The sequence below is a fragment of the Pezoporus occidentalis genome, unplaced genomic scaffold, assembly GCF_034315485.1.
Source record: "Pezoporus occidentalis ecotype Australia unplaced genomic scaffold, CSIRO_AGI_Poc_V1 ctg106, whole genome shotgun sequence".
NCBI lineage: Eukaryota > Metazoa > Chordata > Aves > Psittaciformes > Psittacidae > Pezoporus > Pezoporus occidentalis.
The window spans coordinates 1,810,914-1,826,331 of NW_026912843.1; the positions used below are offsets into that span (position 1 = coordinate 1,810,914).

A 15,418-nucleotide genomic window follows, 5' to 3' on the forward strand; every position below is an offset into this window, starting at 1 on the left:
TTTCTGACAGGGTGAATATTGCACTATGTATGTACGTCCCCTCTAATTTATCTTTATAAAAAATCTATATTAAAAATATAGCTCTATTCTTACAATGTTCTTCTGTTAAAGCAGAAACCCCAGGTAAAACACCACTGAAGAGGGCTGGGTCTGTTGTTTGCAAAACACCTTTTCTTCTCTCTAAAATGAAATGAAAATACCTGCTGCCAGTTTTTGTTACCACCATGGCTCTAAATGCATGGATGGAGGTGTGTGCAAGCAATCCAGTGCATCCTCAATAGAAAGGAATAGATATGTTCTTATTCCGCAGAGTGCATTGCAGTAAGGTCCTTATTCGTGTACAAAAACCATATGTGCACAGTTCTGAATTGAATGGTCTTATTTCACTGCTGGTGTTATCTCAGGCAAATCATTTCACATCCTTAAAAGACACACAAAGCATCTTTTTAATACCATAACTTCAGCTGAATCATTTAGGATCTCTATTCCTTACGTTTCTATGAACGGAACAGCAAAGGCACCTTGGACACAACTTTTGTTTTTACTTTTGCCCCCAGGAAAGATCTTATTGCTGATTAAAAGGTAACATGGCTCCGTGATCAGGGGCAGTGTTTCACATTAACTGCACTGCAAGTGGGGCCTTGCTTTGCGTGCCCGCAGCTGCACCAAGGGGAGGGAAGTGAGAGAACAAGGGTGGGTGTACACAGCAGCTGTTGCAAAGGGCTTTCTCAACCCTTCCTTCCCCTGAGAGCCTGGGAACAAGGTAGTTTTGTACCTCTTTCGAGCAAGTAGATTCAGCTTTTCATGTCAATTCTAAGACCACTGTCAGGAAAGACTGCTGAGGATTTCTAAGGCAGCCCTATAATTGCAAATACAGAATTCAGCAGGGCAGTAACCAGTCCAACTTCAGAGTTCAATAAGGTGAACAGCTGAAACACCAATAGAGACACACAAACACGTTACACATGAGCCCTTAAAACCTGCGCTGCTGGCATCCCCTCGTGTTGGTGTTTGTCATGCAGCCGTGTTGTCACGTTTCTGTTAAGGAAGCGGTTCACTTGCCAGTGATAACGTGGGCTGCCTTTTGCTTTGGAAATGAGCTACAGACTGTGCCCAGGCAGCGTGCAACCAGGCCTGAACAGGCGAACAGGCCCAGTCTGTGTGTTTGGAATGGTTTTTATTTGGGTAAGTGGCACAGTTACAGGCCATCACGCAAGGATGCGTGTCACAGACAGACATCGCTACGTGATCCTCACAGCGTGGGACCACTCCGGATGTGAGGGAGGGCTTTGACGTTAGCTGAGGCACTGGTGCTCTTCCCAGAAGCAGTCTACCTCGGGTTTCATGGCTGGATTATTCTGTTGCTCTGGTCCATCACTGAGCTCCTCTTCACTCATGTGCCTTTGAAGGGACGAGGACTGTTGTTCTGGGAGTACTCGGCATGCTGCTCAGCAGGAGATGACCAGCGGGTTAGACAGGGCCTGACGACTCTGTGCCTTCTCCAGAGGCTGGCTTTGTAGGAGTTCACAGCCTGCCAGCTCGTGGTAAAGAGTGTCTAGGACTTCAAATAGGTGGGCTTTTCCTTCCAAAAGAAAATTGCAAACATTATCATTTGGACAAAGGCAGAAAGTTGCAGTTTAACAATTGTAACACACGCTCTGTTCTTCAAAGGTGCCATTTCTTGTCATTAACATAAAAAGTCTAAATTTTGAAGGCAAACAATGAATTCCTGTCCCTATAAAGATGTTGTGGAACTGGATTCAAGGACTGTTTTCTCTACTGGTTCTCTTGCTTCATTCACTCAGTTCTCACATGCTTGTGTGAACAAAGACTATTTCAGGGCACACTAAAGAGCTGCCAATCCAAGCATCCACCTAGTCCTGTCAAAGAGGAAGATGATGTTTGAATGCAAAGACTTAGGAAAGCTGCTAACGTAAGTGCACAGCCAGCGAATGGAAAGCAGAGAGGATGAGCTGTTTCTGGCAATGGGGATGCAGAACGGACAGGGAGCTGTGCAGGTCACTTCACTGTTGGTGTCATTTTAGGAAGCTGAGCTGTGCTGCTGCAGTTACAGATGGAGGTGCTTTATTGCAGCAGCAGCACTTGGAGCCAAGTGCTTCTGTGCAGGGTAAGTGGTAGCACCTTCTGGACACTTGTGCTGCGGGTATTAACAGTCTCCTCTCCTCCTCACCAGGAGAAATCTGACCTATGGCTCAGCCACCAAAGGGCTCTGTCTTTGCCTCCTCTGCTCTCCTTCCTCTGCAGCCATGGCAGACAGCCCAGCGTAGCTCTGGGCTGCCCATGCCCTGGATTGCTGGACACTAGCAACAAGGCCTTGAAACTGCAAACCCAGAAAGGCTTGTGTGTTATCCTGCCTAAATCACTGCCAATAATGTTCCCCAAAATTAAACCCTTAGGCCCCATCTAGTCTTTTATAAGCTTGTCTTTGACTACTGTGTGCCTAATAAAGGCACCTCCATGCCCTGTTCTTAGGACTGGTACAGGATGTTCGTTTCTTAAAGGTAATCACAAATGCTCTGCTGATAGGAGCGAAGTAATCAAATATAAACCTCCAGGCTGGGAGCCCTGTGTGGCTCCTCTAAAGCAGCTCTGGCACACCAGAGCATTGCCAAGGGAGAGGAGTTTGTGAGGTTAATTTCCATCTGAGGAACATGCAAGGCTATTATTAGAGGAGTGCAGGTTTCATCCATTTTCTTGACAGAAATATTCTGGTTTGTGTATCCTGTTTGTGTTGCAGCAGAGGGGTTCAACACACAGTGGGATAGCAAACCCGATAAATAGGTGCCTTACATACTTGGTAATGTTTTCCACTTTCTCATGTCAAGAAATTCCCACAGACATTAGTGGGATACTGAGTTGTGCTCCTAAGGCCAAATTCTAATTAAAATGTGGCTAAAATAAGCCCTAGATGTGTCCCTGTTTCTCATGTGTCACAGACTCTAGTCATCACTTCCTATAGGTAATCTTCTCGCACAGTACTTCTTTCTCCCTAGCCTGTCCCCTGGTATTTGACATGTATTTCTTCCTACTCATCTGTTCATTATCTATCCAGTGTTTTACCCCAAGGACACTTTCCATGCCTCTTGGGCTTTACAGGTGAGTTTTTTTCTTACCAGGCTGGGGATCACGGCAGGATTCCAGAGTGCTCAGCAAGATTTTCCCCAAGGCTCGCTTAGATATGTTCTTTAAAAAACAAGATAGCATTATGGTACAAATGTGTCCTTCACCACTTCATATGTAGGCAACAAAATCTATGTGCAGTGTATGTGCATTTGAAACTGAAACCAAAATGGAACTGAATCCTGATAACACAAGACCTGCTGTTGGCTTCATTGTCAAGCATTTTATCTTAGATACTGGTCAAATAACAGCAGTTTGTGGAGGGCCCCAGTTCCTTAATATGGCTGTAGAAGGAGAAATAACAGGGATTCAGTGGAGAATACAGAATTTTCCACAGGGTGTTCCTGAACAAACCTGGATGGTAAGGAGCGTAAGCAGGGCATGCCCGACAGTGAGGAGCACACAGGCACTGGAGTGTCATCCCAAAAGGAGCCTTCTCAGCCCCAGCTGTGCCAGGAGTCACTGGGAACCATTCAAGGTGTAAGTCAGGCCCACTGACACAGGTTAGAGATACAGTGAGATGGCAAAGGGTGGAAACTACTTGTGAGAACTACTCAGGATTTGGATGGTCTTTTTCAGAGGTAGGTTTACATCAGGAATCTGTTGGGACACTACCTCCTGTGTCTGGAAAACAAAGTCTCTTCATTTGTGATGCAGACACTAATGCCCTCTCAAGCTGGCACAAACTTTAGTACTAGAACACCACCATCTGCAGGGGCACGTTGTTCTTGTTACAACTTCAGGAACTGAAAATAGATGGAAGCTATTCTGGAAGAAAGATGATGACCTCCCTCACTAACACGGGTCCTCACCTTCTGCTCAGGGCCCCAGGGACTGAGGCATAGTGGAATGCACTTTGCAGCAGGCTTGGATTACACATTACCTCTGAACACAGAGCACAGTTTTAATAGTCATACAATCCCAGCCTGGTTTGTGTTGGAAGGGCCCTTAAAGCTCATCCAGCTCCAACCCCTGTCATGGGCAGGGACACCTTCCACTAGAGCAGCTTGCTCCAAGCCCCTGTGTCCAACCTGGCCTTAATTCCTGACAGGATGGGCATTTGCCTTGGGACAGTCACTGCTTTGAGGTGGATTCTGTTTCAAATGAGATGCTTGGGATATTTAAAACATGAAGGTGAATATACTGGGGAAGTGACACCTAAACCCATAATTTCTGATGAATAAGCATTCTTTTACCTGCAGTATATCCCATCAGGGGTTTAAGGGATCCTTGCTAAACTCTACTGGGGATGCTGTAAATTTTCTTCTTCATTGACAGCATCATTGCCTGTGCTAGTTCTATGGAAGCTGGCAGCATGTGGTGGTGTGATTCCAGCAAGGATCAGCATGACGTGCTGTTATCACTGAGACAGGGCACATTGTGTGATGGATTGTCTCCTAACAGAAATGACTTGCAATAATACAGCTGACCAGTGAATGACATGTTGAAGGCTTGACACAAAAGGTTATTATGCTTGTTGCCAGTCATAGTCTTTACTAGCTTAATCCTTCACTGGATTGGTACTGATGCATGTGTCAGACCTGCAGTAGGAAAGTAAAGTTTCCAGGTGAAGTGCTAAAATAAGTTACCAAATGATGAGATATTGCACTTGTTCCCTAGAGTCATCAGTGGAACATGAGCATACTCCAAACAACAGAAAGTGATCATAGGAAACATTCTCATCTCACACAGACTGAGCAGTGCTGTGCTGGAAACTGAGGAGAACCCTCAGTCATAATGACACAAACAGTTCCTAGCAGTCCAGTGTGTCTCCCAATGCACTCCTTGTCCTGCAGTTTATCTGGTTTGCCCATCTTTTGGCCAGCACTTACCATTATTGTTCCCAAGCAGGAGATCTCAAGTTATTTTCTAAAGGACTGGCCATATACTTCTGGGATATTATTGCATCAGCTTTGTTAAATCCCTGTTTGGATTATTTGCTAGGTAAGAAACTTCTTATTAAAAACCCATTATTGACCCATAGGGAGGAGTTTTATCCCTTTAATACTAACTCAGTGTCACGTTAGGATGCAGTTAAACAAAGGTCCTTTGCTAGCAGGAAGAATAATCTCATTTAAACTTTCCACATTACTAGCATTTTCTTTTTCCTCGTTTCTTCCCAATTTTTGTTTAGAAGATAATGAGAGCTTGGAGATCTGGAGCCACAGAGATCTCTAGGCTTCTTTTGGGAAGTCAGCCATAGGGGTCTAAAAGTGTTCTGCAATCACGAGGCAGTTCCCAGGGCAGCCACAGGTAAAATGTGTCCTGATGTACAGGGCTTTGTCATTAACAGAAGGTATGAACACCCTTTTTAGTTTGGGAAGGACACCATCAAACCCAGTTTAAAGTCTCTGCACTGCTTTCTTGCCATACCAAGTCTCGAAGTTGCTGAAGCAGCTGTAAAACATCCATGAGCTTTTCCTCCACCAGGGACAGCCTAACTCTCTCCGTCTCCACCATCTGCAGCTCCATCTTCAGCCCTTCGGTCTCCTCCACCTTTTGCTGCAGCTCACCTAGCAATGGGCATTTCATCTGGACAATGACACAGGAAAATAAAAGCACTGGAGCTTTTCCCTTTCTTGCCCACTAACTGCAAAGCTGAGTTTTCCCCCTTAGCTGGTAAATATCAGTTCACACCAGGTTTTCCTGAAGGGAAGTGTGTTTCTTTAACATACCACATGAAGTGAAGAGTCAGTGGTTCCAGGGATGCATGCTTTGCTCTCGTGTGTAATGGCCATTCATTTGACACTGGATGCAAGCAGATCATCCAGAAATCTCAAATACTAGCATTGCTATTTCAGTTTTCTGATCTTGTGCATTCCTGTCATCCTCTAGAAAGCACAAAGTGATTTGTGTGCCCTCACCAGCGTAACCAAATCTTTGTCTTGCTACTCCTACCATGTCAGTCTTGCCATACCAAGCACCAAGTATGTATACTCACACCAAGTATATATATTCAATGAAATAAGAAGGTAAGTAGCAGACAAATATTTTGGTTTAAAAGGTGTCTTAATCTCTTTTCCCTTAAGATTCTGGTTCTGCAAAATACTGGTGTTTGCGCTTGGTGAAGCATTGGTTTGCAGCCAAGTACAGAAAAGACTCCAGTAAGACTTCTGAGCCCTATGGAAATCCTGGCCAGGAGGAGACTCCTCAGACCTGGAGCTCCCAACACTGCCCTGTCAGTCAGGGCAGGCCTCCTAGGATTCAAAAGGTTGCTTTTGTTTCAGGGCAAAATCCAGGTGACAGTTTTGACCCTCAAAGCTGCCACACCATTTACAGACCTCCATCTCTTTGTCACAAAGCCAGGCTGTGGCAGGTATGTGACCAAGCCACTAAAAAGAGCCAGATTTCCCTGAAAAATATGGCACTTAAATGTTAATTCTGGACCTTTGGGGGCACTGAGAGTTTTCAGGTTTACGAATGAAAGTACCTCATTTCTCAGTCACACTGTTCCCAGCATTCTGAAGTGTTACCATGCCTTGCACTTTGTGGTGGCAAACACAATCTAAATAGATCTATTAATATTACACCAAGTAACAAAATCACGTGGGGTGCATGCCAAGTTTGCTGGCTCTGTTATTCCTTTTTGTTGTCCTGTTTTATCTTCGCTGCAGCTTTAGAGATAACTAAGGAGAGAGTTGAAGTCAAAAAGCCCTGATACGCACACTATGTAATAGATCATTTTTTCTGTGGAAACTTCTATCCTAATGAATGGTGGGAAGGAACTTTTAACTCCCTAAAACACAGGTGTCAGAGTGAAAACAGAAAACCATCCCTGATCCACAGCGAGGTCAGGTTAGGTCCTGACAGTGCTAACGGGAAATCGGCCTGTTCTGTCAGCACTGTGAGCTCTGCCCTGCGAGGCACTCCTGCTCCCTGGGCTATACAACAGCTCCAGAAGTTTGGATCACTGCATCTGGTCCGTCTGCCAAGCAGTGATTCCAGCAGCCCTGCCTGAACCCTGCTTTGGGAGGAAGAGAGGAACATCTTCCTGCGTGGAGAGCCAGCTTTGCTACAGCTGTGGCAGTGTACAGCTGTGGCAGCACTCCCACTGACACACCGCAAGTACTCCAGCAGCTGAGGGAGGTTTGCAGTGAATGGAATGTGCTTTCCTTTATTATACTGCAGATTGCCTCTGCACTGTTCATCCCACCTGACATAGGCAGGTACTACACATACGGAGTTCTGCCCCCTGCACAGCTGAAGCAGAGTGTGATAAATAACAGAGAGGTAAAAAGGTCATTATTTTTAAGTGTGAAATAGACTTTCCCGCTATGCAATAAGACAGATGCTCATGGAAATTCCTAATGAGTGTCCATCTGTCCCAGGCCTGCGCCCTGCCAGCCCTCACCTGCTGCTGTTAGCTGCTGCTTTGCTTGTGTCAGCAGAGCCACATTCCTGGAATGAGGCATAGGGAGTCCCTGTTCTTGCTGGGGGGCTGTGCTCCCTGTCCTTGCCCAGGGGCTGTTCCTGCACACCAGGTCTCTATTCGCACATACGGCTGTGAATGGAAGCACCACTGTCCCCATTCAGTGCCTGCTCTGGAGCTCTCCCAGCTCCCTGCTGCTCTTACTGTACAGACAGCACAGGCACTGTGCTTAGCCACAGTGGGGCTTGGACCCAGCATTTGTTGCTGCTGCTGTCTCCTCCTCTGCTTGAGTTTGGCTGCTCCTACAAAGCCCTTTTGGCTTGTATTTCCTGTGCTATAGTGAGTAAAGTGCTTTCCACAGCAGTTACACCTTGACAGCCACCTTGTCACCAGCAAGGAGGCTAATTTCCCAATACCTTTGTTTCATTTATACACATGGGTATGCATTTCCTGTCATCTTATTGTGCTTGAAGACAGCAGCTCGGTGTGCCATTAAACCAGTCTCCCAAATTGATTTCCCTAGCTAGGTTACATCTAGCACCTCTGGTTACCTTGACACTGGCAATAAGATAACGATGCAGGGGAAGCATAAGCTATTTTTAAAAGTGAAAGACTAAGGAGGGATATCAGTAGCTAAGTCACAGGACTCAGAGGAGTGGGATTTGTTCTTAGCTCTGTCAAGGCCCTTCATCAAAGCCAGGGTTTGGATCTGTGCCTTGTTTGTAAGATGGAAACACCACCTTGCCAAACACCAGTTCTGAGAAGGCAGCATCTGCTATCCAGCCCTCCTATAAAAAGGGCAGAATGCCATGGGGAAAACCTGAGCTCTGGAGCAGTGTGTCCAAACACATTCAGGACCCTGAAAAATGAATATCCTTAAGGAATGTAAGAGAAAATTATCCTATTGTGTTTTCCACATAAAACACATATTAGAGCCACTTTTACAAGCAATGAACCTGAAAAACACTCTCAAAATGGGAAGAGAAGGGTAACAGAAGGGTGAATTGTGCTGTGCTTTTAACTAATTTCACCCTCAAAGGCCTGGAGGTTGGCAAACAGAGCACCAGTTTTCAAGAGAGGCTTCAGAGATGATCTGAGGGACAGCAAATCCCTGAGAGTCTCAGTAATTCTGTCAGGCACATTGGTAGGAACCGTAATCGTGGAGGGACTTGGTGAATACACAGATGAGCATTGTAAAGAATCCTTGAAAGGATCTATGAATTAATGTGAATAGTGTTAATTTTGTTGATTGATAGAATGTATTGTGAATCTGCAGAAAGCTTTTCACAGGATTCATCAACAGAGACTCAAAAAACCCTAACGCTGATCCCACCAGGGTCTTGTAAAATCACAGAATAGTTCGGGTTAGAAAGGACCTTAAGATCATCCAGTTCCAACCCCCCTGCCATGGGCAGGGACACCTCACATTAAACCATCTCACCCAAGGCTCTGTCCAACCTGGCCTTGAACACTGCCAGGGATGGAGCATTCACAACCTCCCTGGGCAACCCATTCCAGTGCCTCACCACCATTACAATAAAGAACTTCTTCCTTATATCCAATCTAAACTTCCCCTGTTTAAGTTTTAACCCATTACCCCTTGTCCTATTATTACAAAGAGTCCCTCCCCAGCATCCCTATAGGTCCCCTTCAGATACTGGAAGGCTGCTATGAGGTCTCTCAGCAGGTCATAAGCTGGGGCAGAGCACAGCATGACAGACCAGGACTGAAGGGTGCACAGGGCAGAGAGACAGTCCTGGGGGTCTCACAGGGAGCTCCCCTGAGCTTTCAGCACACTCAGAAATGATCTTTAAAGAGTGAGAAGAGAAGGCTGTGTGGAGACCTCATAGCAGCCTTCCAGTATCTGAAGGGGGCCTATAGGGATGCTGGGGAGGGACTCTTCATTAGGGACTGTAGTGACAGGACCAGGGGTAACGGGTTCAAACTTAAACAGGGGAAGTTTAGACTGGATATAAGGAGGAAATTCTTTCCTGTGAGGGTGGTGAGGCACTGGAATGGGTTGCCCAGGGAGGTTGTGAATGCTCCATCCCTGGTGGTGTTCAAGGCCAGGTTGGACAGAGCCTTGGGTGCCATGGTCTAGTGTGAGGTGTCCCTGCCCATGGCAGGGGGGTTGGAACTGGATGATCTTAAGGTCCTTTCCAACCTTAGTTATTCTATGATTCTATGAATGTCGAAGGGTTTCAGTTTGCTCTCAATACAGTTTTTGGGGGCAATCAAAACTAAAGCTGCCTGAGAGGAATGACAGCAGGAGCTCATGATATTGCATAGCAGTGGACAGTAAATGATCAGGTGAAATTCAGTGTCAATAATGCAAAGTCAGGCATGCAGGAAGGGTCCACAAAGTTATACACATGCAGCAGCGATGACTGCCACTCAGAAGGCGATGTGGAGAGCTGTCACCTCCTGAACATAGCTCAGTGGTCAGCAGAGGTCAGAACATACCTGCTAGGAGCTATGGGGGAAGGAAGTAGGCACAAACCAGCAACTATGCTTATTGCCATGGAGGGCATGCATTTCAATACTAAGCATCTTTCAGTTCTTCTAGTTCAAAAAGGGTAATAGAGCTTGAAAAGTACATGGAACAATAAAGCAGAGTAATAGAAATACAGAATGGTTTCTGTACTAAGAGAGCTGAGGAAGGCTAGGAATGGTTGTAACTAAGACAGCATTTCTCACAATTAAAGTCTGTAAAATGATGAGGGAAAGGTAATTTGCTGATTGTCAAGCACAAAACTGAGGTGACAGTGGATGATCAGGCAGCAGATTTAAAGCTAACAAAATCAAATCCTCAAAACCTATTCCTTTTTAACTAGTACGTGGGAGTCCTTGCCCCAGGATACTAAAAGCGTTGCTAGCTTTGGAGAAAGGAAAGGTAAATTCATGGTGAATAGCTCCAAGACTGGCCATTAACCATGATACTCCAGGCACGATCCAGTTCAAGATGTATCTGTCCCTACTGTATCGGGAACCAGGTGCACAATACCAAGAAGAAAACCCTCTGTACTGTTTCTCACTGCTTTTCTCTAAGCAACTGCTGCTTGCGGGTCAGTGTGTGATATTTGACTCTGGATGGCAGGTCATAAACTACCTGCGTTTGTAATGAAGCTGGCAGTTTGCACGCAGGCTGTCATAGAAAGTAATTGGCATTTCTTTGGAACACTGCACTTGGCAGCGGGTGGCTCCTGTTTGCTCCATCCATTATCCCCAGGTCCTGACACCTTCAGCACCTGCCTTCAGTGAGAGCCATTTCTAACTGCTTGGTGTTGGAAAGCAGAGCTCTGCAGACATGGCAGATCTTAGAACTCTTTCAGCCCCGATTTGACAGGTCTTAGACTGAAGCAGGTATTATTTAGTATTTGAGAGTGTTGCCCTTCACTTGCCTGCTGAGGCTGGTACTTGTTAGATTTGTCAGTTGTCAACATTGAACAGTTCCAAACAGAAATATATAGAGCAATGGATAAGGTAGTTTGCCAGGTCATCAGAGGAAGTGTTCTTGGCTGTTTATTAAGCCAATGTATTTACTTGCAAGTTAGATGAGAGAGAGCATTTCTCAGTCTTCCAACTTGCTCTGTGTTGGTTACAGGCACAGTCACCTTTTGGAAAGGATCTACTTACTGCTTCTCTGCCTGTTTTCTAGTATCACAAATACCAAACTGTAACCGCACACAAGATACAAATAAGAGGGTTTAAGAATCAATTTCGAACAACAGGCTCAAAATGATTCCTCCTACTGCTTTTACCTTCATGTTGCAGTGAGTTGGCACTGTGGCTTATTCACCTCCCTGCCTGTCTTCAGAGCAAGAGCAACAGATCCCTGGAGCTTTGTATTATCTATTCATAATGGTACTTCTCTGAACAAGGTGCACGAAGCTAATATCCATCAGCAGAGATTAAAAAGAAGGCAATGTGATACTGCAGAAGGAATGGATTAAAAAGGGAGAGAAGAAAACTGGCACTACCTACAGGAAAGTGGTTAGGAAGAATAACCATAAGTTTTTATGTGGGGTGATGTTAAGCAGTGCAGAAGGAAGCTTTGTGTTACTCCAAGGAGTACTGCAGGAATAAACTGTCATCGAATGCTGCACGTTGTGTAGGACACAAGTGTGATCTTATTCTGGTTTTAATTCTTTTTCCTCACAAGTAATTTCATTTGATTTAGTCATGGGGACAAACAATATGAAATCCTGGTAAGAGTCAAAGGATGGCAACAAGTAACGAAGCTGAATATTTTACTGTTACTTTAAACAGCTTAGTGATTAACCCAGTCCTTCTGAAACTACTGAAATCCTTATGCTCCTTTCAAAGGGGTATGGCATACTGAACAAGCGCTGACTGAACCTTAAGACAAAGCAGGCCAAAGCAGTGCAGATGATGCCCTATTTTTGCTTCACAGAAGGACTGACAGCATTTAAATATCTGCCCAGCAGCGGCTGCGATGTACAGTACTTAAACACTAAGAACACATGGGACTAGCAGGATATCTTGGCTATGTTATTGGAACAGCCTGTGTGTCATAGTGACTGGTGTACTTCTCATCCTCCAAACAGAGTTTCAGGTAGGAACCAGACATGAAACACGGGTGTTAAAGGGGAGCATGAGATGTTTGAGCTGACAAGCTAAAGGCCCAGTGAGGAACATCAGCAACAGAGCACAATGGCCACAATGTAAATGCACATGTATGTAAATGCAGCTACTTAGAGATATATAAGTAACTCTTCCACGCTCTGCTTGGCACCTATTACCTCTTCCATGTTTGTTTCCAGTTGCTGCACTTCGTGCCCTTTCAGCTGGAGCTGCTCGGTGAGCTGTGTGATCCTCTCTGTGAGCTCCACAGGCGCCGCTTCATGGCCATCACTGTTGGTGGTCTCCAAGTAAGACATTAGCTTTTTCCACATCTTTTCATCACACCTAGATAGACATTTTAAAAACAAACCAACAGATTAGGGGAACCTCTCAAGGAAGGTCTATGTTTGTAAAAGCCAGGTTTCCTGCAAAACTCTTGGCAGCCCAGATCACAGTTTTGAGCCTGGCTGATGCTGCCTTGCATTAGGTTGGGATGGGCAAAGGGGCCTGCTTCATACTGAAGCCACTGTACCTTCAGGTCATGAAATAGTCTTTGCAAAGGGCTCAGGAAGCATTAACCTACCCACTGGCACAGCAGGGGAGCTTGGCCGGTATCTTCCTCATGTGGTCCACCTGGGCAGGCTGGTCTCCTGCCCACTTCTCCTCCTCCTCATCAGAGGCAGCCTGACCCTCCACAGCACGGAAGAGCTGATCCTCTGAATAAGAAACCAGTAACACACATCAGTCCCAATGGGCCACAGCTATGGCACTTTAACTCCAGACACAGAGAGACAAAAAGAAGAGGTTAGAAACCCCAGTGAAGCACAGCTTAGGGTCCTCCAGCATCTGTGGTAAGGGGCACCAAAGTAAGGCAGGGGAGTCTCTGTAAGGGGCATTGCTTTAAAACCCTTGAATAATTTAGCACTTTCTTCCAGGTAACTTGTAGCTATTTTGCTTCAGCTCTCTTCTTTAAGCAGTTATAAGATAAGTGTGAATGATACAGTGTGCTGTAAGGGATAGCGGTCACTGTTCATGTGGACCATGGAACATAACACTTTCAAGAGGAATGAGAAAGCGCTGTACCGTGTGAGGTTATTTTTGCCTAGTCACTGTACCAGCTGAGCACATATTCAGTGCAGGAATTTGGTACAACTATTCTGTAATTCATTCACAATCTTAAGGTCCTTTGCAGCCCTAACCATTCTGTGATTCCCTCACTGTTTTGTAGGGTCAGTGGTTTTAGTATATAAATGCAGTATTAGCCCTATAGCTAACTAAGGTTTAGTTATATCTTTTTCTATCTCACATGGTAAGTAAGTTATAAACAAGCCATCTGCAATACAGGTAACTATACAGGTACTATTACAGTAGTATTTCAGTACTGGTTTAGCTGTAATTTACAAAAGCTCTTGCATTTAACTCCTTTGTTTTCACAAGAAGGTATTTACTGGGACTCAGAGGATTATTATGATGCTTGTAATATACTGGGAGTCTTTTGAAACCTTGAGCACGTGAAAAACACTGGTCACACCTTTGTTCTGAATATTCATTTTGAGCTGACATCAGGTTAAGCCAGTGTCAACAGGATTTTTCATTTTAGACTTCTTTACGCCTAATCACTGTCAGTTAATTCAATAGGATTAATGAATTCTAACAATTATCAAGTCAAATGTTGTTATTTCTTCACATCTCAAGCCACATTTGACCTCAGGTAGCGTTCCGAGTGCTGTGTGTACGTAGCTCTTTCTGCATGGGAACGGTGGGCTCAAGGGGATGAGTGGCCCAGCAGAGACTCATGGCTCCGTGTTTTTGTGTCTCATTCAAGGGCACAGCACCTGCAGCCCAAGCTAAATCACCATTTGCAAGCTGTTGCTGTGAGAAGTTGTACGTGAGCTGCAGGTCTCTGTGCCAGGAGGCAGTGAGTGGTCGCTGCTTGGGGGGTGTTCAGGACCTCTTGGCAGGCTCTGCAGAAGCCCTTTGCTGCCCACTGACAGCCCATGGCGTGCTTCAGCCTCCCCAGCTCTATTTCCAGCACCAAAGGAAAAATGTTGTTTTCCCCCTTTGGTTAACATTGTACATATGTTTGTTAATGCAACTTTCATTCCAGTGGCATCCAATGTGCCTACTCCGTAGGTTATCATGTTCACTAATGTATTGCCTAAGCAGGAACAAAGCTCAATTGCGTGCTTTGTTGCTCTTTTAATTACAGAATGAATGGCTGTATTCTCAGGGCAATCCTCACACTGTATAAACTAACTTACTACAAGTGCTTGCTTGCCGTGAAGCTGTGCACAGCCAAACCACCAACAAAAAGAGACTTTCTACGTTCAGTCTTTGATACAGTAGCAGTGAGCTTTTCCTATCATCACTTATTTTCTTGCTGCAGGAGTTCAAAGGGACAACAACCACAGTTTACAACTGTTGTGGGTGCTGTGAGAACTGATCACGCAGTACTATGGATTCCTTGAAGAGCTTCAGCTGGTATGTTTAACCCAGTGAATGAATTGCAGCATCTGGCATAGCAGGCACTCAGATTAGGCTTTTAGAAACAGAAGAAAAGGCCTGTGAGTCTCAAGCAGTCTTCATGCTAAGATATTGAAGACTCTTGTAGTGCTTTCACCACCATAGGAATGTCCTCTGCTCTGATTGAATGTGTAGGGAAAAGAGACTTCTCTGAAAGAGATCTTAGGTTATGATTAGCAGGACTGGAAAGCAGAAAGGAAAAGCAAAACCTTCATCTCCTTTAACATAAAGCCAGTATTTCATTAAAATTTTTCTACTATGCTAGTATTTTACACTTTATTATTGTGATATTCAGGCATTAATTTGTGAACTAGCTAATGCAGAATAACTTGTCCTATTCCACTGATGAAATTGTTTTTCTGCTCTAAGACATAAATAAAATGTATATAAAAGCCCATAACTAATTCTGCACCTAGATGTATTTGCCTGGCCTATCGAGGTTTATCCCAGGTGTTTGCGCATCCTCTTATTTGTTCAGCTTTCTGAGTTGTTTTCCTTTTCTGCCCGACTAATCCTTTTTTCTCCGATGGAGCAGTTTTTCATGGTTTCAAATCTATAAACCCACAGTTTATTTCTTTGAAAAGCTTTTGCTAAAAAGCTGCTTGTACTTGAAATATGGGTAAGCGTAGACATGGCAACTGCCTTTGAGCTGGCAAAGTGTCTGATTTGATAAAAGTCTTAGTGAAAACAGGTTTACTTTACAAGTCAAACCATATGGAGAACATGCTGCAGCGTTAATTGTATTGAAATGTCATCATTTTTCACATTCCCAAGCAGCTGCTTGCCAGGTCCAGGCAATAA

General features: G+C 44.8%; 1 protein-coding gene across 4 annotated transcripts in view; it reads right to left on the minus strand.

The window, feature by feature from the left end:
• Positions 1–1,160: 1,160 nt before the first annotated feature.
• EFCC1 (EF-hand and coiled-coil domain containing 1) overlaps positions 1,161–15,418 on the minus strand; it is a 52,668-nt gene continuing 38,410 nt past the window's right edge. For 2 of the 4 annotated variants that reach the window (XM_062620380.1, XM_062620372.1), the window contains exons 4-8: positions 12,678–12,810; positions 12,274–12,439; positions 5,515–5,673; positions 3,135–3,204; positions 1,161–1,582 (exon numbers count right to left, since the gene is read on the minus strand). In XM_062620380.1, the coding sequence (XP_062476364.1) occupies positions 1,449–1,582; positions 3,135–3,204; positions 5,515–5,673; positions 12,274–12,439; positions 12,678–12,810 (662 nt within the window). In that variant the 3' untranslated portion in view covers positions 1,161–1,448. The remainder of the gene's footprint in view (positions 1,583–3,134; positions 3,205–5,514; positions 5,674–12,273; positions 12,440–12,677; positions 12,811–15,418) is intronic. The other 2 variants (XM_062620388.1, XM_062620397.1) reach the window with 2 other exon arrangements.